Raw genomic sequence first — 23,223 nt, forward strand, 5'->3', positions numbered from 1 at the left:
GATAAAAGTATAGCAGCACTACCCAGGTTGAGATGTCAGAGCACAGGAACTAGAACTTACCTGATATGTAAATGGATCTGCCTAAGGGAATGGGTGGTGGGGACAAGAACTGAGGTAATTCCAAACTTATTTCACCAAGTCTGTATGAAAGAAGATTAACCAGAAGAAAAAACTTACACAGAATTCTACTCAATAAATTAAGCACATTTTACCAGCCAGGGGGAAAAAATGTGTTGGAATTTAGTCAACTCAGTTCCATGTTTCCTTGAGATAAGGACATCTTAAATAAAAATTACTTGCTTAAAAAAAAAATTTCTTGCTTAAGGTCAACACTACTTCACAGTGTCTTTAAAACAATTGCTTTTTAATTTTATGATGTCTATTTACCCTTTCAGTTCTAAGTTTTCAAACCTATAATTATAACATGAATTGTTAACAATATATTATATCACCTTAAATGAATATTTCTTTGGGAGAACAAACGCCCAATTCCTTGTCGGATTTGCTTAGTCTTGACACTGTAAATGATAGGATTCATCACAGGGGGTGCCAACAGATAGATATTGGCTATGATGGCATGGATCAGTGGAGAGGTATGTTTAGCAAAACGGTGTGTCACAGATACTGCAACCATGGGAACAAACAGGACCAGAACAGCTAGAATGTGGGACAGACAGTTATTGAGGGCCCGGAGTCTTTCAGCTGTAGATGCCGCTCCTAAGACACTTTTCAAAATCATTACATAGGACAGCACAATGAGCAGTGGGTCCAGCACAGTAATAAGCACAATTAGAGCCAAACCATACCAACTGTTGATCCGGGTATCAGCACAGACCAAGCGTATCATATCTGGATGAAGACAGTAGGAGTGAGTGAGAAGGTGGGAACGGCAAAAGGGCAAACGCTTGAGTAAGAAAAGTGGTGGAAGAACAGCTAGAACACAACGGAAAATGATGGCTATTCCAATTTTGCTAATGACAGTGTTGGTAAGGATGGTGGCATAATGTAGAGGGCGACAGATGGCCACATAGCGGTCAAAAGACATGGCCAGCAGGACAGAAGATTCCATGAAGGAGAATGTATGCATGAAAAATAACTGTGCAAAGCAGGCTTCAAAGCTGATTGTTTGGATATCAAACCAGAGAAGCCTCATGACTGTGGGCAGAGTGGTTAGGGTGAGACCCAGGTCAGTCAGGGCCAGCATCGAGAGAAATAGGTACATGGGCTGATGGAGAGATGGCTCTCTGTGGATGACAGATAGAATAGTGGTATTGCCCATGATGGAGATGGTGTAGAAACAGAAGAAGGGAATGGAGATCCAGACGTGGTAAGCTTCAAATCCCGGGATGCCAGTGAGGATGAAGTAGAAGGATTCTTTGGTGATGTTAGTCACCTCGGACATGACAGGTGAGTGTAGTTTTAAATTCTGTAGCTATGTTCAGAAAGACAACAGAAATAACCACAATCTTTACCTGGTTTGATCTGAACTCTATTCAACTAAAAACACAGTTATTGTGTATGAGTAAACAAAGGTTCAAGATTGAGCTTTTAAAAACCATCTATATAGCAACTGCTCATATAATACTTATTTACCTTGAGACCCCAATATGTTCCAATATATGGAGAATGCTTACTATTATTTTATTTTCACTTCTAAACTCTCATGCCCATTAAGTTCCTAGAACGTTGATTTAAATTCCTATACTACTTTCACAAAAAATTCAAATCTACTCCTAGCTGCAAATCCAATGTCAAATCCTACTTGGTTTTAAGCCAGAATTTACAGTCAAATTTTCTTTTGATTCTGATAATACGCTCTCATATTTTCCTTTATATAAAATTCATCACCATATTTTTCAATCTCTCACCCATTTAATAATACTTAAGGTCATTATTTCATTAGATCAATTTTTATTTCTAATATGACATGTCATTCTTTGATGTCTTCTCACGCTATGGATGCCAGAACAACATAAGAAACCAGAGAGTGACAGGAGAGCAGTGAGTCTAGAACTTTGGTTAGAAAAATAACTTTTTATAATAACTTTTTATTAGGCACTGCTGGAAGTGCATTGCATATTTTGATAAGTTTCATTTTTAAAAATAAAAGAGCACCTTTCTGTCTTTTCTTCACTCATCCACAGAAGAATCTTACCTGTAGTTTCTCCTATATTATTTTTCTCTGATATCTGATGCATCTGCTTTCTATATTTGGCTCATACAGGTCTGTTATAAACTCTTGCAAACCACCCATCTGGAGGTTGGGGAGTGTTGATTATCCGACAGGAATATGTAAAGAGATGTCTTGGGACCTGGAGGTCTCCAGGGAACCCAGGGAATCAGTTCTATCTGTTGAGTCTTTACTATCCTATGCACATTGAGACCTAATCTAGAAAACCACAGAAAAAAAACTATTTTAGAAAATTATGGTTTCTGCATAAACTCATTCTACAAGAGGAATAAATAGTCAGATGGGTACTGGCATAAGCAAGCAAGGATGAAAAATCAATACAGAGAAACAATAGTTTGCTATAAAATGTTAATTGAAAGTTAATCTGAGCTTGCAGAAAATGAGTGCAGTATGATACTGACATAATTCAGGGAGAAACTGAGGAAAATGATGTAACAAGCAACTGCAGAAAGAATAAGCAAAACCAGAAACAGGTTATGTGAATACATTTCAGTTTTTTTCTGAGTATAATGGATGCACGAAAGGGGATTTTCTGTTATCATTGATAACTTTGTAAGATTTTCTTCTAAATTTGTTGAAGAATTAAGTATATATTGAGGAGTTTCAGGTATTTTTTTGCACTATTCAAACCCTGTTTGATTTTAGGACCACATGGTCCTTGGGGCACTGCTTTGAATGACTTCCAAGGACAGAGGCAGAAGTAACCCCAAGCACTTGTTCCTGGGTGTGGTACCAAAAGGACTCCAATAAATAAAAAATTGTTCACTGTAGCACGTTAGCACTGTCCTCCCATTGTTCATCGATTTGCTCGAGCGGGCACCAGTAATGTCTCCATTGTGAGACTTGTTGTGACTGTTTTTGGCATATAGAATACGCCACTGGGAGCTTGCCAGACTCTGCCACGAGGGCGGGATACCCTCAGTAGCTTGCCAGACTCTCTGAGAGGAACGGAGGAATCAAACTCGGGTAGGCCACATGCAAGACAAACAAACGTCCTACCCGCTGTGCTATTGCTCCTATTAATTTACAAGACTTGGCCAAAATTGTGAATATTTGAAGTAATTTTTGTATACTTTTTATTATTGACTATTTGTTTTGTACTACTTTGGGGTGGGGCTTTGGGTCACATCCACTAGTGATCAGGGCTTTACTTCCACCTCTGTGCTTAGGGATCACTCCTGGCAGTGCTCAGGATATCATGTGTGTTGCCAGGGATCAAACCTGGGTCAGCCAAGTACAAGGCAAGCACCACAACCCCTTTATTCTCTTTCTAGCTCTGTTCTCTAGTATTTTGAAGTTGTTTAGAAAAATTAAGATTTTTGTAGATAATGAAAATAGTCACCACTGCAGTCAATACATCATTTTGTAGCTTGAATATCTTTTACTGTTTATTGCTATTTTGAGCAAGTAACTTTGTCCAGAAACATGCCTTTATCTGAAAACAGTCAGAAATCTTTAGATAATTGGGGTGTTTTTCCTGACTAATAACTAAGAAAAAAGTTAATGAGAATCACAAAATATGTACTTTCAAAGAAATGTACAAATGTTAAAAAACAGTGTATATTGGACAGGAAGCAAGAATTAATGCCTTGTGGTGTGATAGTGATCATTTCCAACTATCATTATCATAGTGGTCCCTTCTCTATATAACACTTTTTAAAATGCTAAAATAATCCAGATAACACTAGAGAATTATTTGTACATCACTGGGAGAAGTGAAAATAAAGAAAATTAAATATTTTGAAATTCATTTAGGATACAGGATAAGAAGGAACTTGTGTAATGAGAAAACATGATGATTAGGAGAGGTAGAGTCAAGGGTTTATTTTTTTAAATCAGCCTACGTTAATTAGCAGTTTTTACTTGTCCTCCTAGATACACTGAGAGACAACTGTCCAGGTTTCTAATTTGGAAACACGTGGGAGTTTATATTACAGAAATAGTGCCAGAAATTAAACGCATGTTTTGGGGTATATGGTGTTTTTTGAGGGAGGGACTGTTATGGAAGATATTAGGAAGCATAACACAGAGGGAACTCAGGGGACACTAGGACAATATTGGAGGCAAGTGGACACTCTGGTGGAGGGTGGCGTGGAATGTTTTATGTATGAAACTCTGCCCATAACAATTTTTAAGCTACAGTGCTTAAAATGTTTTAAAGAAAAAGTATAGGTAATAAGTAATGTAGTTTTAGATATAATGAATTTGAGATGATAAAAAATTATGTTTTTACAATTATTATTTTAGTGAATCACCACAAGGTACACAGTTACAAAGTTGTTCATGATTGGGTTTCAGTCATACAATGTTCTATCACACATCCCTTCACCAATGTATATTCCCTACTATCAATGACCCCACTTACCACCAGGCCAACAACATACTCCATGGTTTCACTAAGAGTCTCCACAGAATCATTTAAGTTCTACAGATCTAAAAGTTTCAGGACTGTGTGGCCACAATACTGCCCAATTTCACAGTACAGAAATTCCAGTACAAATTCACCATATTAGGTGATAAACTAACATAGAAGCCAACTAATCTCAACAAAAACAACAGAAATGATTGAACTATGAACTAGCAATGAAAAGATTAATAAATCCTCAAAGACTTACCAACCCCATGGTGAACATAACAATTTCCACGAATTTTATTTTACTGAAATATTTTACAGTGGTAGGGCGTTTGCGTTGCACGCAGCCAACACGGCCGACCTGAGTTCGATTCCTCCGCCCCTCTCAGAGAGCCCAGCAAGATACCAAGAGTATCTCGCCCACACAGCAGAGCCTGGCAAGCCACCCGTGATGTATTCGATATGCCAAACACAGTAACAACAAAATCTCCAATGGAGACGTTACTGGGCCCACTCGAGCAAATTGAGCAAATCGAAATATTTTTGATAATTCCTTTCACTGCTTGGTTGTAGCAAGCAATATGAAACAAACTATTGTATGCCTACTCAGGGGGTTGGTGTGTACTCAGGCTTGGGTGTGTTGGGGAGGTCGTAAGATTGATATTGGAACATTAAAAGCCATAACAATTGTATTATGACCAACTGTGTAAACCATGGTATTTATAAAAGAAAAAAATATGCAAAAAAATTGCAGTGAGAAAGCAAAGGGCCAAGGAAGATTACTAACAATTATGCCATTTGATAAGTGTGACAATCAGAAGTTCTTTTATCAACGAGAAAAGCATCTTAAATTTTCCACTTTCTATTTTTCTATTCCTTGTGTTTGTTGTCACATGCAAATTTTACAAATGTGGGACTTCCCACTTTTCAGTCATGCTTTATACACCAATATAAATAATATAGGCAATTATATGGACTGGAGCGATTGCACAGTGGTAGCGGTAGGGGTTTGCCTTACACACAGTCATCATGGCTGACCCGAATTCGATTCCTCCACCCCTCTCAGAGAGCCCGGCAAGCTACCAAGAGTATCTTGCCCGCACAGCAAAGTCTGGCAAGCTACCTGTGATGTATTCAATATGCCTAACACTTGGTTGATCCTGATTTGATCCCTACATTGCATATAGTTCCTAGAATATCGCTATGAATAATTTTCAGGTACAGAAACAGGAGTAAGTCCTGAGCACCTGTGGACATGACAGACAAGAAGAAAAAAAGAAAGAGAGAAAGAAAGAAAGAGAAAGAAAGAAAGAAAGAAAGAAAGAAAGAAAGAAAGAAAGAAAGAAAGAAAGGAGGACGAGAAAGAAAGGAGAAAAGGATGAAAGAAAGAAAGAGAGAAAGAAAGAAAGAAAGAAAGAAAGAAAGAAAGAAAGAAAGAAAGAAAGAAAGAAGAAAAAGGAAGAGAGAAAGAGGGAGAAGAGGAAGAGAAGATAAAGAGGAAGGAAGAGAAAGAGAGGAAGGAAGGAAAGAAGGAAAAGAAACAGAGAGGAAGGAAGGAAGGAAGGAAGGAAGGAAGGAAGAAAGGAAGGAAGGAAGGAAGGAAGGAAGGAAGGAAGGAAGGAAGGAAGGAAGGAAGAAGAAAAAGAGGATGAGAGAAAGGAAAAAAAGGAAGAGAGGACGCGATAAAGAGGAAGAAAGGAAGGAATGAAGGAAAAGAAACAGAGAGAAATAAAGAAAGAAAGAAAAAAGAAAGAAGAAACAAAGAAACAAAGAAGGAATTTACAACAAAATATGGGAGATTAGCCAGTAGGCCTTGACAACTGGTGTGGGTCACATTTTAAATTAGTTAAACTCTCACATCAGATTTATTCCCTGGGCCTTTGTTTGCATGTTGTAGTAGAATTGGGGCTCCAAAACTATTGCATGAAACCATTAATATTGTACTTTATATACATGTAATATAAGATGAGCTGGTTAAGAGTTTATAATACACTATAAAATTAAAATTTTCCTGAAGGATTATTAATCAACACACAATTCTAAGTTTTAATTCTCTTATTTCTGAGTTGTTTCTGTTATTGAAAAATCCAATAGGAGAGAAATAGAACTATGGCATGAGTTATCCTAGCTGGGTTAGTGGACATTCCAGGCAAATTTACATATATACATACATGTAGAAAATTGAAAATACCGAAAAAAAAAACAGTATTCATGAAGGGAATGAAATGGCCTTTATTAATCTGCAATACAAAGAGTGGTGTTCTTTATTTACAGACTCCATTTTTTTTATTATCTCCCATTGATTTATTAACAGGGGCCGGAGTGATAACACAGTGGTAGGGCGTTTGCCTTGCACGCAGCCAACATGGCCGACCTGAGTTCAATTCCTCCACCCCTCTCGGAGAGCCTGGCAAGCTACCGAGAGTATCTCGCCCGCACGGCAGAGCCTGGCAAGCTACCCGTGATGTATTTGATATGCCAAACACAGTAACAACAAAGTCTCCAATGGAGACGTTACTGGGCCCGCTTGAGCAAATTGATGAACAACGGGAGGACAGTGACAGTGATTTATTAACAGTTCCCTCCTCCCAACTCATGGATCCTTTATAAAAAGTATTTCTACAACCCTATGGCAGATTATGTGTACTTTCTACTTAACATTCATTTATACCAATACGGTTACTTAATTATAACATTTTTTTTTCTTTTTGGGTCACACCCAGCAATGCTCAGGGCTACTCCTGGCTCTGCACTCCTGACGGTGCTGAGGTACCCCTGGCAATACTGGGATGCTGGGGATTAAACCTGGTCGGCTGTGTGCAAGGCAAACGCCCTACCCGCTGTACTATCGCTCTGGCCTCAATAATAACATTTTGAAGATGAAGAAAATACCTCTAAAATGTTCAATAATGGCCGCATGAAAGCTTTGTGGAGAGCAGGTATGAGCCGGGGGTGATGGGGCGACTAAAACCTCAAGGGAAGGGGGGCGTTCCTGCCCGTCCTTCATGCCCTACCGAGGTCACCAGTTGCCCCCCACGAGCGGCTCTCCAGCACGGCCATGACTCCAGAGCACAGAAACCAATCTCTTAATTATCTGACTCTCAGAAATACTTCCAGGGTTAATGAGTAAAATAGCAGTAATCCAAAACCGCGCGACATCATTTAATTCTTGAACCCAGCTGTAGAAAGCAAATCATTTCACAATGCTTTTTCAGCATGTCTGATTTGGGGGGTGGGGGGATAAACTCTAAATAATAATGGTGCATCTTTTATCGAAACAATGAATCTAGTCAAAGTAGATAGAGTGTTAACTAGAATTCATCTGCCTCACAGGCATTGGGGGTGGGGGTGGGGGGTGGGGGTTTATTGGGGTTCTTCGTGGTGAAAAATAAGTATTGGTAAAGGGAAATGTGTTTGATATTTGCATGACCGAGACCTAAACCTGAAAGCTTTGTAACTTTTCCCACAGTGATTCAATAAATAAATAAATTATAAAAAATAAAATAAAATACAACAAAATGTTCAATAACTTTATCACATTAATATTTAGGTTAAGATGGCAATCAGGTATATTTAAAAAACACAGTTTGAGCTAGATTAGAAAATATATCAATTTAAATAGTTATTAGGTATTTTTATAAATTTGCACTTTTACCATTCAATGATCTGATTTTCATATTGTTTTCCAGAGATAGCAGTCTTACAGCTGCCATCTAAACTTACATTTTCTTTCAGCAGTTTTTTTTTTTATCATTGTTGTTTGTTTATGGACCACACCATGCATTGCTCAGAAATTCTGACTCTGTGTTCAAGGATCACCCGTGGCATTGCTTGAGGATCGTATGGGTTGTCACAGATCAAATCCAGGTCAGCCACGAGCAAGGACAATATCTACCAGAAGTACTATCTCTCTAACCCTCAACAGTAGTTTTCACTTCCTGGATACTTGTTTCTAGTGAGCTGGAGTGAAATCTGCATCGAAAGTTGCCTGACAGTATCTCAACCTCAAAGTACTAACTGACACTTTGGAATTTCTTATTCAATCTTTATTATTAGTTTTCCTGTGTATTAACTATGTCTACAAAAATATTTTTTCTTCATCTGACTTTATGAAAACTTTATGAAAATTCTCAGTTAAACCAGAGATTTCACGAGCATTTATGTTTACTTAAAAAGCGCTATTTTTTCAGTGATTAACTATAAAGGCAGGGACACATTTTTAAGCAGTTTTATAACATTAGCATTATTTTGAATTTACCATGCAGAACTCATTTTTTACTACATAATAGTAACAAGACTGAAAAAAAGGACGTAGTCTATATAATCATATTTTAAAATATTTTTCTCAAAGTCATATAGCTAGTGAAGAGTTAAATTGGTCTTTAAACATATCAATTTCTAGTTAAGAAATTATTACTTTGCTTTATTTAGACAGAAACTTGTTACACAGCATCTTTTCCTTCTTTCATCTATACTATTTATAGTACTTACGTACAGTTTTGATGGTTGTGGCTCCTGATCTTGACTCTATGTTGTTATATAAAATTCTCCATTAATATTAAACTCTAGGGTTTAGTGTGCTTTCCTCCGGAAAAGAAGATGGAAGATTCCTTGGCAGATCTGCTTAGTCTTTACACTATAAATGATGGGGTTCATCACGGGAGGTGCCAACATATAGACATTAGCCATGATAACATGGAGCAAGGGAGAGGCATGCTTGGCAAATCGATGAGTCATAGATACTCCAACCATGGGAATATAAAGAACCAGAACAGCTAAAATGTGGGACAGACAGTTATTGAGGGCTCGAAGTTGCTCAGCCCTGGTGGATGTTCCCAAGATACTTTTCAGAATCAGTGCATAGGAGACCACAATAAGTAGAGGGTCCATTACAATAATAAGTAAAACTAGAGCAAACCCATACCAGCTGTTAACCCTAATGTCAGCGCAGACTAGACGAATCAAATCCTGGTGAAGACAGTAGGAGTGAGACAGAAGGTGGGAATGGCAAAAGGGTAAACGCTTGAGTAAGAAAAAAGAGGGAAGAATAGCCAGAACACAACGAAAAAGGATGGCTATTCCAATCCTGCCAATAACATTGTTGGTGAGGATGGTGGCATAATGCAGGGGGCGGCAGATGGCCACGTAGCGGTCAAAAGACATGGCAAGCAGGACAGACGATTCCATGAAGGAGAATGTATGAATGAAAAATAACTGAGTAAAGCAAGCTTCATAGCTGATTGTCTGAATATTGAACCAGAGAAGCTGCATGACTGTGGGCAAGGTGGTGAGGGTGAGACCCAGGTCAGTCAGGGCCAGCATGAAGAGAAATAGGTACATGGGCTGGTGGAGAGACGGTTCTCTGTGGATGACAGATAGAATGGTGGTGTTGCCCGTGATGGAGATAGTGTAGAGAAAGCAGAAGGGAATGGAGATCCAGATGTGGTAAGCTTCAAATCCCGGGATGCCAGTGAGGATGAATTGAAAGGGTCTTTGTGTGAAGTTGGTTATCGTGGACATGCTTGACCAGTGTCACTCCTGTTTCAGAATATGTATTCAAGAATAAAAAATAAATATTAAAATTATTCTATGGCATTTGTATCCATGAACTCTATTTAAATAATACTTTGTCTTGAAAGTAAATAAAGAACTTTCTAGATTACTATGGCTCCTTATCCTTAGATTACCCCTGCAATAATTAATCCATAGAAGTTTTACTCCTTATAATTCAATGCACATGATCTTTTTTCTGCCTTTTAGCTTGCGTTCAGTTTTTGGAGCCTAGAAATCTTCCTTATATCCTCTACAAATATTACACAAAGTTATAAAATTAATTCCTAAGTGCAAATTGAATGGCTAAAGTCTCAACATTCTTTGAATTCTTTATATGCAACATCAACTTTTGAATCTTTTTCTTTGACCTTTATGATATTCTTACCTCCTTCTCCTGCTATAAGTCTTCAGCATCTCTTTCTCTATTCCCTTCCTTTAGCATCACACTCTAGTCATTATTCTTCTAAGGTATTCCTTATTTCTAATCTTCTTTCCTGTTCTTATTAATTTATGTGATCTGATACCTTTATTGCATTTATTTGATATAACATAATTGGAAGCAAAATGCTGAGTGGATAGGCTAATATGAGAGTGAAAACCAGGTGTTTCTTGTTTTCTAAAATAGGCCTGCTGTGATCTCATTGCCTGTATTGTTGCTTTTCCTCCTCTAACAACAGCCAACTGTTGTTTTCCTTCATTCCCAAGGAATTCTTACCTGTGGTTTCTCCTATCTGTTGGTGCTCTCTTTATATGTCATCACTATCTTCTATTTAGATCAGAAGTAGACATGCTATAAATCCTTGCAAATCTCTGGGACATTTGAATTATCCCTCAGGATTATATGACAAGACCTGAGACCTGGGATCCCACAGGGAATCCAGAAAGTTAGCTCTGTGAAAGCATTTGCTATCTCTTATATAGTTATTTCCTCAGGGAGGAAGAAAGTTGCAGGAAGTCCCATTTCTCCAGATGGTTAAGTGTGATTTGATGTACATACTCATTCTTAGTGTATACACCTCCTAGACAATTATTTTTTCTGAAAAACTTTCTGCTATGAGCATTTGCAAAATTAGAGGACAGGAGAGGCAGGTAAAATAAATGTCATCCACTCTTTAACGAAAGTTCTTTGCAGAGAGTGTCCAGATATATTACATTTTTTAGTATATTTATAAAATAAAGAAATGATAAAACCGTATTAAATTAAAATTCAAATGAGAAAACATTAGATTAAAATTAGAACAAATTAACTTATTATTTGCTTACGCATGTCACAAACTCACCAATAACTGAATTCCAAATGAAAAATTAATTACATGGAAATTACTAACAGAACTAGAGAAAACCCTCTAATTATCTAAATATCTCATTACAAAGAAATCTCTAAACTTAACCACAATAAACAAAAAAGTCACAAAGGAAAATATAAGCATGAACAAGTGAAACATTGGTCTTAGTTGATGGTGATTTGAGAAATTACATCAAAATTACTTTTGAGAGATTATATAAAGGTGCTGGCACTTTATATACAGAAAAATTTAGCCAAATGGGTATTTGTCAATAGGAAATAAAATTAATGTTTTAATAATACGACATGTATTGTAACAGCTATTTAAATATCTAATAATGGAAAATTAAGTCATACATAACTGATATCTTAACCTTTCAAAATAATAAAGAGCTTTTTAATTGCAACACTCGATTCTGATACAGAAATAACAATTCAGAAACTTTTACTTTTCTGATGAAAGTAAAATATATGCGATAACTTCTGAAAAACAATTATACCATAATTGCCTCTTAAAATATTTTTATGCTCGGGGCTGGAGCGATAGCACACTGGGGAGGGCATTTGCCTTGCATGTGGCCGATCTTAGTTCGATTCCCAGCATCCCATATGGTCCTCCAACCACTGCCAGGAGTAATTCCTGAGTGCAGAGCCAGGAGGAACCCCTGTGCATCGCCGGATGTGACCCAAAAAGCAAAAAAAAAAAAAAAATTTCCATGCTCTTCTGAGGAACCTACCCCAGGGAGGGTTGGCAACTTATCTTTACACAATGACCCAAAAGCTCAGGCTAAAAATATTAGCTAATTCTCATTGAAACCTTTACTGAGGGAGTAGAAGCATTTTCTACCAATTCTGAGAAGACCAGAAAAGTGTCTAAGTTGTTACTTGAGGAAATAATTTCTATATTTGGGCTTACCCAGGTCACAACAGAGTGTAAATAGTACTTCCTTCACTTCTAAAGTCACCCCAAATTTTGCCTTTACTTTATTTCATTTATACAATTTAGTTTTGAGCCACACCCAGCTGTGCTTAGGCTTTATTTATGGTTCTAAACTCAGAGATCACTCCTGGTGAAGTTAGGGAATTATTTGGGGTGCAAGGGAATTGAACCTGTCTAAGTCATGTGCACCACAAGTGGCCTACCCACTGTACTATTGCTCTTACCTTAGCATCTGCTTTAAAAATTATGAATTGCACACAGATTGACACCCCTAATCACCCATAAAAGTAGAAAAAATAACCACACTGTAAAAAACATTCATTCAAAAGAACACATTCAAACCACTACTCATTACAGAACTCTACAACAACTAAGATTTGGAATCAAACTAGATGCCCAATGACAGATAAGTGGATCATGAAAATGTGGTATATATATGCAATGGAATAATACACAGTTGTAAGGAATGGTGAAACCATTCAAGTTGCAGCAGCATGGATGGAACTGGAGTCCTGAGCCCTTAGATGAGATTTTGTTCTTGCTGCGAGACTTGAAAAATGTCCACTGATTACCAACCAACTTGGTGGTCCCCATTCCTTCATTTGTCCATCACTGGGTGGCTGGTGGGTCAGTGATTTGATCCCAAATGCAGCAAGGTCACCGTGGGAGGTTGACTCCCCTCAGAACAGTGATAATGGATATTTTTGTGCTAATACATTTAAAAGTTTACATAAAATGGATAAATTCTATGTCTAAGAGAAGAGAATTAAGAAAACTTAACCAGGAAAGTTTGAATAAGCCTAGAAAAGTATAAAAGTTTGTTACATCCTAAGAAAGGGAATGTAGGCTTTTTATTAGAAAATATTGTATTATAGATCCAGCTTAAGTGTTTGCATTAATAATAATTTTATTGAACTCAGAGAGTCTAAAATAGCTTGGGAGTTAACTAAATGTGTAACTAAGTTAGGAGTGGTGTATCAGGCAATTCAAAAATATGGAAATACTGTTTTACCTTCCTAGAACAAAGAATTAACCTCAACCAAAAATTCAGTCTGGAATTTAAGTCTTCCTTAAAGCTTGGAAAATTGAATCTCCTTCCAGTCAACCTCTACCTAAATGGAAGGGATCTTACCAAGTTATCTTAAGCATACTCAGCACTGTAAAACTTAATGAAATTTCTAACTAGCTTCATCTGTACAAGATAAAATCAACTATATAGACATAGCCCTATGATCAGGCTGGAAGGAAGGAAGGAAGGAAGGAAGGAAGGAAGGAAGGAAGGAAGGAAGGAAGGAAGGGAGAAAGAGGATTTTGCTCTGAACACACTAAATGCTTGAATATTCTCTAAGAAAATCCAATGATAAAAGCCAAATTATATGTTCATTATTTTGAACTTGTCTTTACAGAAAGCAGTAATAATAGAAACTAAAAATTTATTTTAAAGCAGACTTATCAGACACAAAAGAAACGGAAAAAGTTTATGTTATGGTCTTCTTTGAAGAAACCAAGAAAAAGGAAAGAAAAAAAGAGGGAGGGAGGGAGGAGGGAAAGGGGAAGAAAGGAAGGAATGAAGGGAGGAGAGAAGGAAGGAGAGAAATGAAAGATAAAAAGAGAAGAGATAGAAGAAAGGAGGGAAGGAAGAGAGTAAAGAAGGGAGAAAGAAAGAGAAATAGGAAGAGAAGAGAATATGAACCCCCCTCAAAAAAGGGGATAAGAATACTTTTCAGGTGAAACCCCTCAGAGAATGAGGCATAATACCCTTTCAGTAAAAGTACTATAAACCAGTTTCTAAAAGGAAAAAAGGAAAAAAAAAAGTATCCGCTCTAGAGGCAGACTACTAGGAGGGAGTGAAACTAGAAACATTGGTGAAGGGAAGTGGACACTGGCAAAGGATTGGTTTTCAAATTTTGTGCACCTTAAATTCAGTTATGAATAAATTTGTAACTTTATATTATACAAAGAGCAATTCAATAATTTTTTTAAAAGAAAGAAAGATAAATGTCATGATAATATAAAAGGACCATCAGAGGTCTAAGGCTTTCCCTATGACAAGTCACAGATTATATGCTGTGAATTCCAGGCCAAAACAATTTGGAGAAATTTTATATAACCTTCTTTCAAGAAACTTTCTCTGTTTTTTTTTCATTTCTGGAGAAATTCATGTTCTCTCTTAAACATGCTCTCTCTCGATGGGGGTGGGAGGGATATTGGGATCCATGGTGGTGGAAAATGGGCACTGGTGGAGGGATGGGTATTTGATCATTGTATAATCGAAACCCAAGCACAAAAATATGTAAGTCTATAACTATACCTCATGGTGTTTCACTAATAAAAATTAATAAAAAAATTCTCTTTCTCTCTCCTCACATTTCTATAAGTAAATGTCTCTCAAAAAACTATTTTGATTAAATATATGTGTATATGTACTTGGTCTTAATCTGAAATTTTTATCTTGAAATAAATAGAAAATTATTTAAATTAGCATAATGCTTTATAAATAATGAGGTGTTTTTTTTAGCTTTTTTTTGTAGTAATTGCAACAACAAGCTAAACAACATATAGCCAAAGTAGGTAGTCAAAATCATTTAATTCTTGTCAGGTAAGATTTTTTTTCTCAGTGAAATTATAAAATAAACTGCACAGAACCAAATATTATCAAATTAATATATATAACACTTATACATTCTATAATGTATGGAATGTAAGGCCATTCTCCAGAACTCACGGGTGCTCCTCTCAGATGGGAGTATAAAAGGAGGCTCCCAGAACCATGCCACTGGACTCCACATCAGGCTGTGGGGCGGGTGAGAGCCCTCCCCACCCCAAGGGACCCATCCTAGGCAGCCCAGCTCCACTGCCCAACCACCGTCATGTTCCAGGTCATTTTCCGGACATCTTTGCAGATGCATGACACATTATAAGACATTTCCTACCCATTTATGCCTCTCGGAGAGCCTGGCAAGCTACCAAGAGTATCCTGCCCACACGGGCAGAGCCTGGCAAGCTCCCCGTGTAGTATTCAGTATGCCAAATATAGTAGTGACAATAGGTCTCATTCCCCTGACCCCAAAAAAGCCTCCAATAGTTAGGAATAGACGAGTAAGAAGAGCCTGCTAAAATCTCAGGGCTTGGAGGAATAGAGATGTTACTGGTGCCCGCTCGAGTAATTCGACGATCAATGGGATGACAGTGATACAATGATACAGTGATATACATTCTATAAATATAATTAAAATGATTGCTATTAGTTAATCACATTTGTCTTCCAAAGATTGTAATTTTCAGTTTATATTCTGTGATGTAAGTAGCAATATGCTTGCTTATTCTGGTCTATGCTAAGGACCACGCAAACATTATTTTAGCTAGTGCTAATAATGATTCTTGGAATCAGTTATTTGACTTTTGTGTAAACAGAATATTTATAAGGCTATTTGACTTTGATGGTCAGTTGACTTTGGAGTCTAAATATCTTAATTTTCACAATGTATAAAATGAGTCTAGTCTCTGTGAGTTATTAACATGAAAAAATACTGCAGTTTAGACTATACAGTTATTAGTAGATGTGTAACTACCCCATTGTACTACTACTATTACTACCACTACCATAACAGGTCAGACTCCAGTTGAATAGGTCGGACTCCAGCTGAATCTCCTGAAGACAATTTTTATGAGAAACACTCTCTTTCCTGATGTTCCATTCACTCTCAATAGAATGACCATTTTCAAATGCAACAATTATGTGTGTACCTGGGTCGAGAGAAGTCAACATGATGAATGACCTGCACCTGAGTTGCGCAGGAAGAAGAGAGCGGCTTGGAACACCTTCAAGAGCATCGAAGAAATAGCTAAGAGGACAAAGAACCTCCGACTCTGGGCACATCTCTGATTCCACTGTTCTTCCTGCATTAACATACACCTGGGCCCTATGAAAACAGGATGAGAATGCTATTCGGGTCTCCCAAAGAGAAATTGAAAGAGCTATGCTTAAAGTATCACTCAAATGAGAGAAAGAATCCGGAGTTCTGACCTCCATTGATGGTCAAGGATCGGGGACGAAAATTTAAAATCAAATGGGCTAGACACGTAATGAGATTTGGAGACGACTGCTGGACTAGAGTTGTTACCGACTGGATTCCATGGGATCTCAAAAGACCGTGTGGCCTCCCACCTACATGTTGGTCGGACTTCTTCGTCAAGACCCTGAATGATCGGTTTGAGGCTCTTCGTGTTCTTAGAATGAACAGATACCATTGGGCTACACTAGCACGCAACAGGGATGAATGGAGACGTTACTGGTACCCGCTCTAGCAAATCGATGATTAACGGGAAGTCAAGTGATCAAGTGATCAAGTGACCATAATAACAGTAGCAAGAAAACCAAGAACAAAAATAATGACCATGTAACTACAAAGGCAAGTTTCATTACCACTTGAGGGCCTATCAAATGAAACACGTGGTTATAGTTTAAGAAAAAGCTTTAATGTCAATAAGCCAGCAGTTTGGAAAAGACTGAACTCATATTCTCAAAGCAACTTTCTTGACTGTATAGTTACAAGAAAAAGATTTTTTAGATAAAAGAAGTAAAGGAAGAGTAGATTGCAAGTAGCTGGGATTAGAAAAGACAAAGAAAAACAAAACATTCTCTTCTGGGCTGGTCCACAAGAGGCACAATCTATGTTATGTATAAATCTAAGCTAGATATGGTTAAAATCAAACTTTTAGTTACAGTCTGATAGGTACGGGGAGTAAGAGTGCTGGTCATAAGCTTTTGGGAAATAATAAAACAAGAAATTACCTGGAGCCTCTTTCACCACATCCCTGACAACACTGATGGGAGAGGGGTTTTGTTATATATCCAAAACCAAGATTCAGCAACACTGAGTACATGAGACATAAGCTGGAACCTCTAAATATACCTGTCAAGGTGGCAAGCATTGTTGGCGGCGGGATGTGTCTTTGCCATTCCTGAATTTACCACGCTTTTCACTGGGTGGCCAAGGTAGGATGAGCAGAGAGGTGGAGGAACTGTTTTCTCAAGTCTACCTTCCTCGTTGGTACTTTACCAAAGCCATCTGAAAACATGATAACTATATTGTATATGTAATAAAGAATATTTACTATGACTGATAGAAGAATATTGTCAAATTAGAGTACATTTTCTGCTCATGATTCAAAAATAAAATTCTATTTCTTTCAAAAATAAAATTGTATGTAGTTCTTAAAAATAAAAACTATATACACAAAATATTTTTAATAACTTAAACTTAAAAATAAATGTTGACTGGAGAGATTGTACGAGTATTATGCTGGAGATCATTATAACTCAGTGAGCAAGCCAAGACACAGAAGGGGAGAAGGGGCGTGGATATAAGTTTATTTTATCCTAGTGGGCTGGGGTCGGCCATGTTGACTGCGACAGCACAGCGGTTAGGGAGTTTGCCTTGCACGCAGCCAACATGGCCAACCCGAGTTCGATTCCTCCACCCCTCTCGGAGAGCCCAGCCAGCTACCGAGAGCATCTCGCCCTCACGGCAGAGCCTGGCAAGCTACCCATGTTGTATTCAATATGTCAAACACAGTAACAACAAAGTCTCACAATGGAGACGTTACTGGGCCTGCTCGAGCAAATTGATGAACAACAGAAGGACAGAGACAGTGACAGTGACAGTGGGCTGGGGAACACCCTGAGTTTGGGACTTTAACTCATTTGACAAATGATTAAAAACCTGAGATATCATGTATACCTAAAACTATATTTCAAAGTATCAATTATGATTATTCAAGAATAACTGCAGATTTACTTGTGTTTAAAGCAACTTATACATCAGTAAAGCTTTTAGACATGCATCAGTAAAGCTTAACTGCAGTTAAGCCAGATGTCACATAGAAACAGATTGTTTCTTTGCATCACTCAGGGTCAGTGCATGCTCTTTGCTCTTCCCTTATCAGCACAGGTGATTGCAAATCCCATGGGTCTGTTAGGAACTTACCTCAGGATCTCTTTGGGATTTACAGAGCCAGGACAGATGATTGCTGTTAACTTTTTAGGGTCTGAATCTTACAAACTTTTAACCCTTCCTTTGCCGCATGGATGATTAAAAAAAAACTACATAATATTATAGCATATTATACCAAATTACATAGATCAGTAAACACCAGAAGCATCTTCAGGACCTTATCCTGCATGTGGTTGACCTTAGTTCAACCCCTGGCACCAACAGGTACCCAGAGTATGTTGGTTGTGAACCAATAAACACTCTAAATTTTTAAAAAATGAATTAATTGAATTTGTTCTCACAAGTTGGAAGCAGGTAAATCAGTAAACCTTGAACAAATAATAAGTGCAAATTCTAATAAATAAGATGCACTATAACAGTTTTCATTACCACAAATATCTGGTTGCATTGGTTCTCGAGAGACAGAGTGACAGTGGCAAATCAAGAAAGAACTTTAAGGCTGGATAGAGAGTAACGGGGTTAAAACACTTGCACTACTGACCCTGGGCCTAGGCATTGCGTGCAGTTCTCCAAGCAGTAGTAGTAAACCCTGGGCACAGTCAGACATGGCAAATAAATAAATAAATAAATAAAAAGAGAGAAGAGGGAAAGAGAGAAAGAGGAAGGAAGCAAGGAAGGATGGAAGAAAGGAAAGAAGGAAAGAGAAAGAAAGAAAGAAAGAAAGAAAGAAAGAAAGAAAGAAAGAAAGAAAGAAAGAAAGAAGAAGGAAAGAAAGAAAGAAAGAAAGAAAGAAAGAAAGAAAGAAAGAAAGAAAGAAAGGCAAGCTTTATTGGAAGCGATGTCTTAAGTTGGAAGCTGGCAGACATAAGTCTTTGAAGTAACCATCTAGCTTACAGGAAATCAAACAGATTTCTATAATAAAAGAGACCAGTAAATCACAATTTTAGAAAGGGTTAGTTGCATATCAGTCTGTGCCAGCATGAAGGCTACATTCTTTTAAGGATAGTTTCCCCAAGGAGGCACATTCTTTTATCTGCGAATCTGTCACTGTCACTGTCCTCCCATTGTTTATCCATTTGTTTGAGTTGGTCCAGTAATGTCCCCATCATGAGACTTGTTGTTACTGTATTTGGCATATTGAATACATCACGGGTAGCTTGCCAGGCTTTATCGTGCGGGGGAGATACTCTCAGTAGCTTGCCGGGCTCTCTGAGAGGGGTGGAGGAATCGAACTGGGCTTGGCGGGGCAAACACCTTCTGTGCTATCTGCAAATCTAAATGATAAAAGGCTGGGCTTTTAAGAGAAAAGCAAAATGAGGCCTGCTATTCTTATCTTCAGATTTTGGGGAAAAGGACAGACATCTGACCTTATCTTCTGACAACTATTCTTGTCTGAAAGTGCTTATTGTTCCTAATCTCAGTGGGTTTTAATTCCACCTCCTAAAATCCCCCTTGAGTATGGTACAAAATTTGGAACCCTAATGCTGCTCCTGAATGCTCATTAGTATAAAGGTTGTTTAGTCACACCATAATCTGTAATGAGTCCTTAATACTTTGTCATAGAGGCAGAGAAATGGGGCAACTGGCTGAGCAATGTTTTGCATGCAGTAGGCCTGAATTTGATCCCTGGTACCACATAGCTCTGTGGGCACAGCCAGGAGCTACCCCTAAGTCTTAGAACTCAGTAAACAACCTCTGAGCATTGCTGAGTATGGCACCATCACCAAAAAAACTTTATTATAGATTCTGCAAAATATAAAATATTTCTACAACCAGGGTACCTACTTCCCTCTACCACATTCATTTCCAAAGGCCCCTCCCACTCTATTCCTCATCTCAAACTAACTGTGTATAATCTTGTTTACAGTGTTTAAGAGAAACAAAATCTGAAATAGAGCATAGAAGATATAGATATTATCATAGGTGGGTTACTGGACACCATTAGGTAGTTTTATATAGAGATACACAGCTTAACAGCAATAGAAAACATCACAAAAGGATGACTTACAACAAGGTTATAGTTTTTGTTCAGAACAACCCGAGTAACAGGTTTTTAAATTTTATTTACTTTGAAAGCCTTTTATTTAAGTCCTCATTCTTTATTGCTTTACATTACTACTTACAGTTTTTTAAACAAGTTTCTTCTTGGGGCTGACAAGATAGTACAGTGAGTAGGGCTCTTGTCTTAATCAAAGCTAACCTGGGTTTGATCTCTGGCATCCCATATGGGCCTCTGAGCACCCCCAGGAGAGATTCCTAAGTGTGGAGTCAGGAATAATTCTTGAGCAGCTCCAGGAGTGGCCCCCAAACAACAACAACAACAACAACAACAACAACAACAACAACAGCAACAAATCATTAAAAAGTGTTTATTCTTATTTTCTTTGTTGTTTGAGGTGGATTCTGATACATACCCAATTGTGCCAAGTCGCTATTCCTGACTTTGTGCTCAGGAGTGATCTTTGGACTGGTAGTGCTTGAGGTAACTTATGTAGTGTCAAGAATCATGCCTAGGATAGAACTAGGGATCAGCTGTATGCAAGAAAATCCTCTTATCCCTGTGCTTGCTCTCTTGCCATAACTCATATTTTGTTATTTTTGTTGTTCATTTGATTTTTAAAAAATCAAAAGAAGTCCTACAACTCTAAATCAGTTTTTTGTATTTTCATTTAGTAGTCATTAAAACCTATTTTGAAAGTATAATTGTACACATTTATAGGAGAAGAAACTATATCTTCAAAAGTGAAGCAATGTTTCTCAGTTAAAGCATTAGTAAGTCGTGATGACAAGTCAGACAACCAAAGAAATAAGAGCACAAGTGAATCATCTTAGAAACAAATCTAATGTTAAGCAATTCTCATTTTGAATAGATCCATCTTCTTACTCAAGCATTATTTCATACTTATATTCCAGATATCATACACTACCTACCACCATTTATCATTTTCATTCAGCAGTAGTGTTTATAAGTAGTGTTTATACTATTATTTCATTTAGCAGTAGTGTTTATACTAAATCCCTGGTTCCACTATTGTGTTTAATAGAATTCTAATTAAAAAAATATATGGGACAATTTGTCAATTACTCTATAGCCACTGAGAGATTAAATATTCAATGGTCCTTTTTTTCTGCACATAGCACATATATGCTCTTTCTTCAATTCAACCTTCTACTTGATTATTTTTAATAAAAAGGTGACATTTTACTTAGCATTACTTATAAAGGTATGAACAGGGTACAGGTTTGATAAGTATTTTCATATAATTAACAGTATTTTGAGCTTCTAAAACAAAATTGTACACTTTACTGCAAGCTTAATAAAAGGGACACTGAAGGCATCATGGTATTTTTTACTATATTATAAAATATATTTTTGTAAAGTCATATGTCTTGGAAAGAGTAAAGCAAATAAAAAATAGTTCTTATGATAACAAATAATAGTGACTTTTTTCATTTTAATGTATTAGAAGTTAGCATGCCATCTATGTCTTTTCTCCATCTATACAACTTAGATTTTTTAATAGTAGATTCTTGCTTTGAACTAAGTTATTGTTGAAAATTTTCTGTTAATATAAATCCAAATTGTTAATGTACTTTCCTCTGAAATAGGAGATGGATAATTCCCTGACGGATCTGCTTAGTCTTTACACTATAAATGATAGGGTTCATCACGGGAGGTGCCAACATATAGACATTGGCCATGATAACATGGAGCAAGGGAGAGGAGTGCTTGGCAAATCGATGAGTCATAGACACTCCAACCATGGGAATATAAAGAACCAGAACAGCCAGAATGTGGGACAGACAGTTATTAAAGGCTCTGAGCCTCTCATTCCAGGTGGCTGTGCTCAAAATACTTTTTAGAATCATTACATAGGACAGCACAATAAGTAGAGGGTCCATTACAATAATAAGTAAAACTAGAGCAAACCCATACCAGCTGTTGACCCGAATGTCAGCACAGGCCAGGCGAATCATATCCTGGTGAAGGCAGTAAGAGTGATAGAGAAGGTGGGAACGGCAAAAAGGGAGACGTTTGAGTAGAAAAAGAGATGGAAGAACAGCCAGAACACAGCGGAAAATGATGGCTATGCCAATCCTGCCAATAACATTGTTGGTGAGAATGGTGGCATAATGCAAGGGGCGGCAGATGGCCACGTAGCGGTCAAAAGACATGGCCAGCAGGACAGAAGATTCCATGAAGGAGAATCCATGTAGGAAAAAGAATTGGGCAAAGCAAGCTTCAAAGCTGATATGCCGGATATTGAACCAGAGAAGCTGCATGACTGTGGGCAGGGTGGTGAGGGTGAGACCCAGGTCAGTCAGGGCCAGCATGGAGAGAAATAGGTACATAGGCTGGTGGAGAGATGGCTCTGTGCGTATTACAGATAGAATGGTGGTGTTGCCCATGATGGAGATAGTGTAGAGACAGCAGAAAGGGATGGAGATCCAGATGTGGTAAGCCTCAAATCCTGGGATGCCAGTGAGGATGAAGTAGAAGGGAACTTGGGTGCTATTAGTTACCTCAGACATGTTTAATGGATGTTGTCTCACACTGTTAGAGAGAAACAGACACATTAGCAATATATTTTAAAGTATTTTCTTTAATTTTTACCTAATTCAAAGTTCAAAGTTGTATGCAATTTTAAGCCCACATCCCACTGCTGCTGTGTAAACCCATCTACTGACCTTGTTCCAGAGATGCATAAATAAATCTCAAGAATCATCAACTATATCCCAAAATTTCTTAGACACCTCTTCCAGACTGAGATCTCCAGAAGGATCTCAGAGCCAGGTGAGCCAGTTCCTACCCAAACAAAACGAAACCCTGGCAGCTGTTCCCACACCCCAAAGCTGCCCCAATGCCCCCGGTTGGACTTCTGAATTTACTGGTGCAACATTTCCAAACTCTACAACACTGATTTCTCAGTAGTAGCCCATTAG

At 37.7% G+C, this 23,223-nt stretch overlaps 3 protein-coding genes across 3 annotated transcripts; all 3 read right to left on the bottom strand.

Annotated features, from left to right (window-relative positions):
- Positions 1–448: 448 nt before the first annotated feature.
- Positions 449–1,411, bottom strand: LOC130025299 (olfactory receptor 51Q1-like). Its single transcript, XM_056116256.1, has one exon. The coding sequence runs from the start codon at positions 1,400–1,402 to the stop codon at positions 449–451; it is 954 nt and encodes a 317-aa protein (XP_055972231.1). The 5' UTR covers positions 1,403–1,411.
- A 7,705-nt stretch (positions 1,412–9,116) lies between these two features.
- Positions 9,117–10,064, bottom strand: LOC130025305 (olfactory receptor 51Q1-like). The gene has a single exon (XM_056116261.1). The coding sequence runs from the start codon at positions 10,062–10,064 to the stop codon at positions 9,117–9,119; it is 948 nt and encodes a 315-aa protein (XP_055972236.1).
- Positions 10,065–21,864: 11,800 nt separating this feature from the next.
- Positions 21,865–22,818, bottom strand: LOC130025306 (olfactory receptor 51Q1-like). The gene has a single exon (XM_056116262.1). It carries the CDS (start codon positions 22,810–22,812, stop codon positions 21,865–21,867), a length of 948 nt encoding a protein of 315 aa, XP_055972237.1. The 5' UTR covers positions 22,813–22,818.
- Between the last annotated feature and the right edge of the window lie 405 nt (positions 22,819–23,223).

Source organism: Sorex fumeus, unplaced genomic scaffold, assembly GCF_029834395.1.
Source record: "Sorex fumeus unplaced genomic scaffold, SorFum_2.1 ptg000030l, whole genome shotgun sequence".
NCBI lineage: Eukaryota > Metazoa > Chordata > Mammalia > Eulipotyphla > Soricidae > Sorex > Sorex fumeus.